General features: G+C 39.4%; 1 protein-coding gene across 9 annotated transcripts in view; it reads right to left on the bottom strand.

The window, feature by feature from the left end:
- PCDH10 (protocadherin 10) overlaps positions 1–12,784 on the bottom strand; it is a 55,075-nt gene that overhangs the window by 31,483 nt on the left and 10,808 nt on the right. For 5 of the 9 annotated variants that reach the window (XM_079989422.1, XM_079989423.1, XM_079989424.1 and 2 more), the window contains exon 4: positions 3,664–3,969. The exons of the other annotated variants lie outside the window; for them this stretch is intronic. In XM_079989422.1, coding sequence (XP_079845548.1) covers positions 3,664–3,969 — 306 coding nt within the window. The remainder of the gene's footprint in view (positions 1–3,663; positions 3,970–12,784) is intronic. 9 annotated transcript variants of the gene reach the window in all.

Below are 12,784 nucleotides of genomic sequence, written 5' to 3'. Positions count from 1 at the left end.
AACATACCGTTATTATCTAGATACTTACAATCTGGGGCTAACATTATATGTAACAGTCTCAAGATTCTCTCTGTCCATATGGGAGAAGGGGACAACTTCCCTGCCATTTATATACTCATTACTGTCTCCTTTCCCACTCTATTCCCATTTGGTTTTCCACTTCATGTCCTTTAACCCTTTCTGCTGTCTGTCCTCTCTGCTTCAACAGACTTTATCATTCCTACCATTGCAGGAATTGTGCTTTGCATCTGTATGACCCAGAACCCATTTGCTCATATTCTGTCTTTACAAATGTCGCCAGATAGGAAAAGGACTACTCTTCTCTTAGACATTTCATGTCTCTCAATCCTTATGACGTCTCCTGAATTTTTAGTAGTGCCATTCTAAATGGATGAGATTTGATAACCACAGCAATTATAAAGCATTGCAAACCGAAACATTTTCCTAGTTTAATTTATCTAGAACAAGGGACAGGACTATTTCTGTTGGAAATAAAGTCAACTTCCCCCCTGAAAATCATATGCAACGGTTGGATGAATACCATCTGGTATAAGCAACTTATTTTTATTTAATGTGTTAGTATGTTCCAGCACTTTGTCACTTGACTTCTTATTCTCAGATGCGGCCTCTTAATTACCTGACATGAACAGATAAAATGAATGCAACTGTCATAACAGCTACTTTGGAATCTGCTTAATCTTATGAGTCGATCTCTGCTAAACTAAATTATTTTTATGCTGTTCCAACTACCTTTTAAACACGCAACTGCTAGGCTTGGGCATTTATTAGTTATGTGAGATATATGCTATATTTTATTGAGTTAGCTGTAATTTTCACTAACCCACTCCATATACCTGACTTACTCTGTGAAGCTCTATTTAGCATCTTGAAGTTTTGCGGTGCAGAATGTATATGCCTCTTTTACATTTCTGGTTAAGTATACATTCTTTGGCTATCACAGGAGTGGGGAAACCATGGGCCAAATGTGGTCTCTCAAACCTCTCTATATAGCCCTACAGTTCTCCTGCCACACAACCTCTTCAACAACAAACACTCTCACCAGGCCATTCACCAGCTCTGCTTCACTATCCCCGAGCTTTCATGATGGGATTAAGTCTGCAGCTGCTGCCTGTTGCACTGCCCCCCTTCCCATTCCCTGTTATCATTTCTCCAAATGTATGTTTCCCATGTCAAAGGCTGCTCGGGGAAACATTTTCAAGCACACCCAGGGGCTTCAGCACAGGCAGTGTGAGTTTGGGGGCAGCTCTCCCTCAATCCTAGGAACTTGCTTCTTGGGAAATTAATAGAGTCAAAAGTCCCAGTGGAAATACAGACTGAAGTTCTAGACTTTATCCATTCTGTTTCTGGGATTGCTTTGTTCTTTATCCTTTGAATAATTAAACTTGTTTAATAATATGCAAATAATATATTTCTCTCCTCCCATCCTGAAGCTAAGAAATAACACAATTTAAACAATAGGCATTTTATTTGTAGGGTCAAGTATGGCTGCCCTCCCTCCCCCAGCTGCAGACATGGGTAGCATACCTTGCTCTGTTAAGAGTTTTCTAAATTAGCTTTTTTTGTTTGTTTGTTTTAATCCCCTTTGTAGCTTTCAACAGTTCCTTGATACTTTTGGGGGGGCACAATTTGCCCCAAGAGAATGTTAAACTTAATTAGCCTGTGGTCACTATAGCTCGACTCTAGTTACCACTTGAATAAACTCGGTTGCTTCTCTTAGAATTGCAACTGAGAATAGGCTCTCTCTCTCTGTTGTGTTCAAAAAAGAAATTATTCATTGTAAAATATTTTCTCAACTCTATGAAACATCGTGCTCTTCAATAGCTGGTTTCTTCTCCTTCACCTACCTCTCTCTCTCTCTAAAATAACTCTTGCTTGTTATGAAGTTCAAAACCTAACCTCATACAAAAGAAAACATTAATTGCAGGTAGGGGAAAACCTGCCTGATTTTAGATTTAATATAGCTTTAGCCTGAAGTCTAGATGCAAAAAACAAAACAAAACAAAACAAAAAACCCCAGCCCTGAATCCCTATTCCCTGAATCCCCTTTAAATGACTTTCAGATACCACCAACACATTGCGCAGGCTTAAAAATCTTCAAATGTACATCACAACTTATGAGAAAATAAACAAACTAGAGGGGCAGCTATGCAGATTGGTCTATGATTTAAAAACGCAGAAGCAACAGGAACAGGCTGAATTTGGATGATAAACCTCTTATAGCTGTTTGGCACTGCAAAGTTGCTGTTCATTTTCAGCCATCAGAAGAAAAAAGATACACTACCTTAACTGAACAAGCTCAGGCATCACCTTAAAGAAATGTACAATGCTACAGGTCTGAAACATATGACCTAAAATCATGAAAAGGTTATTAGGAATGCATGGCTGAAGTACTATCTCTAGAGTGAAGGGTGCACTTGGAATGGCTGATCTGCTGAACAGTGAAAAAAAGATCTGTCAATCCTCCTCTAGATCATTAAGTTCAAAGGTAACCCAGCAGGTACAAGAAGTACAACTAAATGGTGTTTCGGCTTTTTTCTTTTTCTTTTTGGAACAAGTGATGTGCCTTAACATCAGCTGCTAGAAACTAAAATATACAAAGCTGGAATCAGAAGCTTCTGCTATGTCTGGCTTCTTAGTCTAAAAGCTAAAATAAGCATAAATAAAGCATAAATTCCCGCTTTAAGATGGGATCCCTCTAGGACAGAACTGGGGAGGGGAGGGCAGAACTGAGGAAAGGAAGCACTGCTATATTGTATTTCAGTGGTGACATTACCACTCTCATCAATTAGATTTGCTTTTCTTTCTTTCAGAAAGATCTTTGCAACCTTTGCAGCCACTGTACTTCCTAAATGAAGGCACTGGTTTTCTTCATTTCCAGACACACAGACTCATCCTTAGCACTTATAATCAAGGGAAGACTTTACGATCTTCTAATAAAACATAATGGGCTGGTAAGCATTGCAATGTAGAATCTCGGGCCAAAGAGTGATTTCAAGGCACTCCACTTGGCACGGAAATGAATAAGGAATTCTCCTCTTTCACCTAACCCTATGCACCATCTTCTGTATCACACACAAGCGCCATCATACTTACAATGGTCTCAAGAATTCAGAAAGCTCCAGAAAAGATTGTTAAAAGTTCATCCCATGAAGGATGGTCAAGAGAACAAAAGGCGATGGCAGCAGCAGCAGAGAAATATGAATCGGAGAATGAATGCCAAGCCTTGCTCAATGGGGAACAAAGCAGCTGTTGGGTACAAAACAAGTTTGGTACCACAAGTAGTCCCAATGAAGAAGCACCACAAACAGCTTACAAATGTGAGGAAATACTTGTCTTGCTAACTATTTACTTTTAAAAAATTCATTAGGGCAACAGTTCCAAAAACAGCATTTTAAAAAAACAAATCCATCTTCAACAAGGTCCTAGAAGTTACAAACTTAAAATGCCATAGGCATTTTCTTTAAAAAATAATAATAATATATCAACATTGTTCTCTTCAGTGGTTATTAATCCAAAGGGATTCAGGGCTTCTTCCCCCCATTGCCTCTGGTATACTGTTCTATTCCTAGCAAGCACCCTGGGGAATGGAGTTTTATTCCCATCAAGGGAAAACTCTCTAGCAGCCTTTTGAACAGTACTTACTCAAATATGGTGGTTTGTAAGGCGCTCGTGTATTAGACAGCAGTCCATCCAGTTCCTTCCTCTCCAGAGTGCTGTGAAGGGCCTTCTCTTTGCCAAAGGTGGAGAAGGACCTCTCTGCCCCTGGCTGGGCTTCTGGTGTTTCAAACACTTCAGTGTCTGGAACAGAGTCCATACCGGGCACATGAAGATTGCTGCGGTAATCCGCAGCTTGGCGTCCATCAGAAGGGACAAAAGAGGGCATCCAGCACCGATCCGAGTGGCCCAAGGCTTTACATTCCTCCGTGCAATTAGAGAAGAGATCCATGCCTACAAGCAGGAAAGAGAGAAAAACTGTAGATATAATCTTCAGCATCATGACCAGCTGCTGATAGATGTATGGTGATCAAAAAGGAGTTGGGTGTTTTTTTTTTCATCACCTTCATTCTCCCAATAAAGAATCTGATCATTCAGTCTTCAAAAGACAGCACCTTCATTTAAAAAGAAAGGAAGTGCTAGAATGCTCCACAAATGGCAAAGCAAGCATAAGATGACAGGAAAGCTTTGCGAGAAGCAAAGCTACAGGGAACCAGGCAGAGGGCCTTCTGGGTAGTGGTGCCCGCCCTGTGGAACGCCCTTCCAGCAGATGTCAAAGCGATAAACAACTACCTGACATTCAGAAGACATCTGAAGGCAGCCCTGTTCAGGGAAGTTTTTAACGTGTGATTTTACTGTATTTTTGGTTTCTATGGAAGCCGCCCAGAGTAGCTGGGGAGGATCAGCCAGATGGGCAGGATATAAATAAATTATTATTATTATTATTATTATTATTATTATTATTATTATTATATCTTGTGAACTTCCTCCATCAAGCTATCTGGGAGCTGGTCCCACTGTGTTTGATGGTAATGGCAGTGGCTTGATGCCCAACAATCGTCAACAAGGGGTTAGTATGACACAAAAAGGGTGGCATAGTGGGGAGGAAAGATGACTTGTTCGACTAGTGGAAAATGTCAATATACAGATAAGCTAAAGATTAAGGACTTTATTTTGGAGGAAAGAACATGACCTAAAAGAGCCAGACTTTGGCACCATTTCTTCCAAGTTATTTTTTCTGCTACCATCTACTTTACAGTCCCTTAAGCCACATTAGTAGCTATAAAAAAAGCCTATTGTGAAATTACTCTAATTAGTGGCACTAAGGGTAGCTGAAGCCTGATGTGACAAAGATCCAGATACTATTGACAAACGTGTTAATGCTTACTCTATACCAGCAAACACTGGTCCCTGCCAACATGAAACTGTTTGCTTACAAATCCTTTAAAGCTATTAGAATTCTAAATGACAAGTGAGACTATCTTCCGATAGGCATTTCAATAGACTGATTCCTTTAAGACACTAGGACAGGTTTCTTGAAGGAGCAGTGATGGCTGAAGTCGTTAAGAGTGGAATGGAATAACCAATGTTTGCTCAAGAGTGATATTACTGCATGCTTAAGAATTCAGTGGTCAAAAGTTGTTTTTCATGGCTTTGCTTGGAGAAAGAACTGAAAGGTTTTAGAGCTGAATTTGTACATGTAACAGTGGAAGAAAGCCTCGTGTTGACTTGGCTGGACAACAACAGCAATAAAATCACACACCCCCTTCCCTAACACAAAGCTTACCGCTCCAACAAAACACCAAAACTCATTAACACTAAAGATACTGTTCAACACCAACAAAATGATCCACACAGCCTGGCCACCATCAGATGTTCATCACTGTAAGCCGCAGATCGTCATTTCCCAAACCTAGAGCCAAGACTCACTGGCATTGCATCATGGCAGCCTTGCAAGTCAGTTGGCAGGCTGCGGACTGCAGAGAAAGGAATAATCTGCCACAAGACCTTTAAAGTGTACAGCTCCTCTGTGTCAGGATTCGGGAATGGCAGCTGGTTCCTACAGATTACATTTTCCTGATGAAAAATGTCTACTATAGAAAAGACTATGTAGCCACTGTCCTAAGTCAGTATCAGCTATCCCCACCCACACTACCCTCCAAGCAAAGATTCATATTAAGAATTCTGCTGCAGCTTTTATAAGCAGAAGCAGTGTCTTAGCAAATTTTCTGCAAATAAGGTATCCCACCCAATTACCAACAAGTGCTTGATAACTAGAGAAACACAAGGGGATTTGTCTCAAGATTAATCTCACTTTATAATGACAGTTTTATTTTAAATTAAGCTTTGTGCAATACAAAGTCTGGATTTGACTGTAACCTACTGATAATTGCTATGCAGAAGTCTGGAAGTAAATTACTAATCGGTGAGCTGTTGAGGAATGCAAACGTGAACGGCAGCTGGGATTAAAGATTTAGGGGAGGAATAGCATCCGAGACATACAAATGGTTTGTGAAATAAATGGCTAGCTTATTTCTTTGCTGACACAATGGTAAAGAAAAGGGGTGGACAGAAAAGGCATTCTGAGACATTTTCAACATTTCTCCAGCAATATTCCTCTCTTTATATAATAAATCCAACTAGTAACTTTCCAGCAGATATTGCAATTGCAAAGCTGATTTTTAAAACATAGCTTAACATTTATATTTCATAAAAAATGAAGCAAATATAAAGAAATAAGTCATAATATTATCCAGAAGGATTTCAAGTTTCATTACAGTCACAATCTCTGTATTTGTTCAGAAAGGCTTCTGAAAATAAATTTCAGTTTTGGAAACTGACACAAAGACATGAGAAAACAAGTAAAACTATATTATATTCCTTGTCTAGGTCATTCCTCCCCCAATTCAAAACTACCTGTTTGCAGTTGTGAAACATCTATGAAATTGTAAACTCCTTTGATTTTTGCTGCTAAATGCAGTGAATTAAACATGTTGTACAATGCTGTGCAATAATATAGTATAATGCAAAATAGGAAACGATACAATAGCTACTATAAATAGGTATAATCAAACCCTAGTTAAGCACTTTAAGTTCCCATGTCATCAGGTAACTGATAATAACAGGTGCTATCCAACAGAGTGACATTCAGAATAGACCCATTGAAACAACGGACTGTAGTTACTTTCATGCACTGATTTCAATGGGTCTGCCCAGAACATGACTAATGTTGGATATCAGCCACAGGAACTTTTAAAATGCTGGTCTGCTCAGAAAAACTACCATGATTTCAATGGGCCCTACTCCCAGGGGTATAATGTTTGTGATTCAGGTGCTAAACTTTGCCTGAGTCACATCCTAACACACACACACACACACACACAACGTAAGTTAGGCAAGCATGGATTTAAGGGTTGTAGCCAATGGCAGGTTGCACAACCAAAAGTGTTTCTTCAAGACCCGGTTTCCACCAACTTCTGCCAAATCCAGTGGTGAAAACTGGGTGGCTCTCCTTGTGCTAGCAAATGTGTTTTTGCTAGCATAAAGCCAACAAAATCCCAATTGTTTAGCAATAGGAGAAACAAAATGTCTCTTCCCCCCAAACCTTGAAGACTGAAATGATCAGACCATTACATCCTACAATACAATAAAGAGAAATGAAGATTCTGGTTTAGAAATTGCACTGGCAAAAATGCAGACTTTAATTCAAGTTGTGCATTCTCCCATTTTTAAGCAGTCTATAACAGGGTGACATTTTACCAAATGGTTTCTAACAGGTGTTTCTTCATGGTGTCATAATGACCTAGAATTGGAGCAATAGAAGCACAGCTGGTGATGCATAGATTCAGTAAACAGAGAGATTGTGAATGGCTCAGTGTCTGGGAATTGAATTGGCTCTGGGGTGTGTGTGTTTTTCCCCCCAGATCAGATTGCAATGTAGTTTTATGGCAAGCTAGCAATCTTATGCACGTTTACTCTGAAGCATGTCACACTGTATTCAATGAGACCTATACCCTAACTGGTGTGTTTAGGATTGCACATTCTGCCACTCTCATGTAATATTTAATAATGAAAACCTTTTAGAGGAAGAAACAAGATTGGGCTTTGTGCTCTACTTTACAGAAAGAGAGACCGTATCTACCATCTACCTGCTATGCCCTATTCTCCTGCATTAGTAGGCTTTATCAGAAGACGACAGAAGGACAGAAGTTGGGGAAGGGGGTGGCTGTATACTAATCTCATTGCCTTAGGGTTATTTTCACAGTTTGTCATATGCCTCTTTGTAATATATGCCAGGAATGTGGAATCTTCTTGCAACCCAAGGGCCAAAATATCTCAATGGTAACCTTAGGGTTATTTTCACAGTTTGTCATATGCCTCTTTGTAATATATGCCAGGAATGTGGAATCTTCTTGCAACCCAAGGGTCAAAATATCTCAATGGTAACCTTCAGTGGGGTATGTGGCAATACAAGCCACTCTCCACCTTCCATCTAGGCAAGCAAGACGTATTGTCACAGGTAAAACCACAAGAGGAGGATGCAGAGAAGGTTCAGTGAGGGGTGGAGCCTGGGGAAGGGTGTGGCCTGAATCCCAAGGACCACCTACAGAGGCCTGGTGGGCCACATTTGGTTCCCAGGAACCTGCTTTATATGCTGTCTTAATTTTCTTTGATACATTTTGAATGAATTGTTGCATTGTGTAGTAGGAATATTATAATTGTTGTTATGCACCATGTCTATTGCACTATTGCATTGCAGTTTTGTTTTCTGTAACAGCTCTGAAGACAGATGTAGAAACAAGCAGTCATAAAACTGACAGATTTTAAGCGCAGTGGCTTCAAATAAGTGATTTAAAACCACCAAGCACAAAACCAGTTTCTTTAAGTTTTATACCATTTTCCATTTATGCAATGTCACCAAAAGTCTTTTTATGGCCTGGAGCGTGTATTTAGGATAGAAGGCAACTGCTACAGTGTTAGGTTGGGTTTCATATACCATCTATTTCATTACAATTATAGCCTGTACCACCCCAAAAGACTGAATGTGGGTAACTTCTCCTCTTGCAAACAAACAAAAACCCAGCAAAACCAAATAAACATGTTTGTGGCTTATGATGTTCCAGAAATCATAGTAATTATACATTTCTTTAGACTTGGAGAGCTATTTTGCAAGAAATAAACAACTAGTCAATGAATGGCTGGTGTTATCACTAACACTTGTTGATTTACCACTAAAACACAGCTTTTTCACTATTTGGTAAACTTTGGTGCAAAAGAGCCCTGCCAAGGACTAAGGAAGTGGTTGCTTCCTCTGAACTTCTCAATAAACCAAGAATCTCTTTACTGATTTATATATAAAGGAAATGTTCAGTCACTCAAACACTTCCATCTCAGCTTTGTCATAAATCTAACATGATGTGCAGTCTCTCTCTGCTAACTTACCTACTATTTCTGCCAAATCTACATTGGGGGAGATTGAATTAAAAATGGTAATTGAATTTGAAAAAAAAAAGGGGGAAATTTCCATTACATGTTAAACTGGGATTTTAAAAGTAAATGAGAGTTATGGATTTTCAATGGCTGTGCCAAAAGGGTTCTTCTAACAACTAGTACAAGTTACTTGTCAATAATATCCCTCAGTATATCTCATTTATTATAAACAAAAAACACGAGCAAACAAACAATTTGTCTCTCACACTCCATCTATATTTCTGAACAATTTCCACTGCCACTAGCCATATCATGGGGTATAAACTAGGGAAACCAAAAAGGCCATGATTATAAAGACTACAGTCAACAGTAGTATTGATTGAAGTAACAAAGGGGTATGCTTGAAACTCCTCCCGCAGTCAACACCCAGTTTGCAAGAGAACTTAAACAGGGAAGTAGGTTATAACTACGTGTGGAAGTGCAATTCAATGGGGCTAAAGCAGTCTAGCTATTCACAATAACGAAGCCTTTATAAGGCATTCAAGTTTACATGAAATAACATGATTTGCTCTCAAACGTTAGGCATTTTTGAGATTTGTTCCTTCTTGATTAAATTAAATTAAGAGGAGAAAGAGAAAAGTTTGCACAGAAAGCCTCTAGAGATTTTGAATAATCTTCAAAGTATCAGTCTCTAATTATCCAATTAAAAATTGCAACTGTAAGTAATAAGTATGCCAGACTTTCTTTCCTCCTCCCCTCCTCCCACCTGCCAACTGCACCTACTTTTTCCAAAACAGTTACATTTTTAAATAATAAAAGGCACTTCCCAGCTCTTTGGCAGCAAAAGTAGTCTTCAAAGTTTGCTTTCAACTACATGCATCTTTTTTTCCATCTGTGCCCTATGTCACCGCAAGGTTTTTTAGATATTACAGTAACGTCATGACAGAATCTAGACCAGTGGATTGTGAACAATCTTAAGGATAGCATCTACAGGGAAACAACTAACAGATACAAAAGTCTTCCCAGAAAATAAAAGCACCAAAATGATATTCAAATCAAGGAACAACCTGGGATGAAAAATAAGAAATATCTATCTATGCTCCTTTGGAATTTTGGCATTTTCATTTCTCATCCTCCACACAGTAACAGCAATGCAATTCTCTTTCCAGTTCCTAGAATTGAACCCTGTTGGTTCTTATCTGAGCAGCTAATAATTGTTCCTTAAATCCCTTGACAAGAGAATCCTGCTAAATTAAACACACACACACACACACACACACACACACACCTTGGTCATTGGCTTTTTAATGGCAATTCCCTTAAGATGCTCAGATGCAAGCAAAGATTTAAAAACAAAAACTAAACATAAATCCTTGCAGTTCAGCCAGTCACATACTGGACAGTCACTCTATCCCTGTTTCATTCAGATCTGTGCCCAAAAGCAAAGCCATAAATTTTGTCTACAATCCAAGTCCATTTTTTAAAAAAAAATCTGTACTGTAGCTATGTTCAAGTTTGAGAAGATCCCTTGCCTTTTTCTTTCCCTATGAAAAATCTAGCCTTCTCAAGTCAGCGTACTTTTTGTATGTTTATTTCGTGAACATCTAGATGCAATGAGGTGGTGGCTGAGGTCCAAGTCCTGGCAGACAGGTGCTCATATCACACAGCATAAATGCAAACAAACACAGAGAGTGGTACTTAGCACCTATGCTGGAAGTCTCAGAAGAGAAGCCAAGAACTTAATTACTCATGGATTAAAAAAAAACACACACACACCAAGACAGAGGCATACATACACCACTAGATGCACTCCTAAAAAGCTTTATCTTCAGGAGATAATTCTACATGCAGAAAGTGTTTATTTAATGGAGCACATCCTGCCAAAAACTACCACAATTATATCACCTGAAGTCACAATCTAGCACCCTTACTTTGTGTCAAATTTATTGTCTACACTAAAATTACTGCATGAGGATTCATTTGTTGACTTTGGGGTCTTTTCCCCCAACCCTCTCTCTCCTTTTGTTGTACTCTTCCTGTTGGTTTTTTTTTTTTTACTTTTTATTTTAGACTCTTGAGATTCCTCCCCCCTCTAAAACCCCAATAAAAACATTTATGTGGGGAATATACTGAACAGTCCAATGATTTTCCTGAGCTGTAATTGATCTCAATCAAATAACTAGTCCACAATACTTCAGTGAGTTGCAGCAGGGAATTGGACTCTTTTGTTTAGATCATATACCATTCCATCTTTCAGGAAACAAAATACATATAATATTATGTTGTACTGGTATAAAGCCATTGGTGTCCATGATGCTTTACAGAGTACAATAAGGCAAAGCCATGTCCAGTGAGTTTACAATCTGTAATTCAACACAGAGGGATGGAAATTCAGGCAGTATAAACAAAACGTAAGAAAATAAGAAAAGCCCTGCTGGATGACACACTCTGTTCTCATAGTGGCTCACCAGATGTCTATAGGAAGCCCATAAGCAGAACATAAACACGCTGGGAAGATGCTAGTCCTACTCAACATAGACCCATTCAAGTTAATGGCTATAACTAAGTTAGACTCATTAATTTCACTGAGTCTACTTAAATACTTAAATACAACCAAACAGCACTCTCCTACACATGATCCCTAGCAACTGGTGTTCAGTAGAACAAGTGGCAATAAGTCACTGACGGTCTTATCTTCCTTGTTGTTGGCACCCTCCTTGAATATGACTAATAGCCTTATCCTCTGCAAATTCCTCCCTTTTCAAGCTGTCCAAAGCCAGATTGGTGGCCATCACTACAACTTGCAGTAGCACATGCCATCATTCAACTATGGGATGTGTGAAGAAGTGCTTCCTTTTGTCCTTCCCAAGTACTGTACAGTGGTACCTTGGGTTACATACGCTTCAGGTTACATATGCTTCTGGTTACAGACTCAGCTAACTCAGAAATATTACCTCGGGTTAAGAACTTTGCTTCAGGATGAGAACAGAAATCAAGCAGCAGTGGCAGCAGCGGCAGCAGGAGGCCCCATTAGCTAAAGTGGTGCTTCAGGTTAAGAACAGTTTCAGGTTAAGAACAGACCTCCGGAACAAATTAAGTACTTAACCTGAGGTACCACTGTATTCCAAAATTCAGGTTTGTTGAAGGGGACTGGGTTCCAGCAGTATAAGAGAGTGAGAAAAACTTTTATCCACTTTCTTCCCACCAAAAATAATTTGATACCACGAAATCATGTCCCTTGCTGACTCCCCCCCCCCCCCGCCCCCACTATATTTAAAAGCCCCAAACTTTGTAGCCTGGCTTCATAGGGAGGTTGTTCCAACCCGCTTTCCCTTTCTACATAGGGAAATAATATGGGATTCCTTCAATTACATGTACTAAGGAGGCAATCATAGACCCACTTATCTGGAAGCAAGCTCCATTTAACTCAATGACTATACATCTATAGGATGCCACTGTTAAGCTTAGTTGCATTAGGTAATGGGTTGTTGTGCTGAAACACTTAATGAAAAAGGGGAAATCTAGGTATATTTAGTAGCTGTATATAGCACATTCTAAGGGTGGTATTCTAAGGATACCATTTGGAATCAGCTAACAGAAGGCATCTGTCAGTGGAATGGGGAAGGAGGTAATTTTTGGCCCCCATTTCTCTCCAAATCTGCTTCAGGGTTTTGGTGGGCCCTATGGATAAGACCTGGGGACACAGGGAGCTATAGTGGGAATCACCTCCCTCTCTGGTCCACTAACTGCCTTCCATCAACTGCGGGACACCAACTGTATACAACCTTTAATATTTGTATATTATTTCCCAATGTTTACAGCACTTCACAAGGATTAT

The sequence above is a fragment of the Podarcis cretensis genome (genome assembly GCF_951804945.1).
Source record: "Podarcis cretensis genome assembly, chromosome: 9".
In the NCBI taxonomy this organism is placed as follows: Eukaryota; Metazoa; Chordata; class Lepidosauria; order Squamata; family Lacertidae; genus Podarcis; species Podarcis cretensis.
The sequence above is the reverse complement of the archived record's forward strand: the minus strand, read 5'-3'. Positions and strand labels throughout refer to the sequence as shown.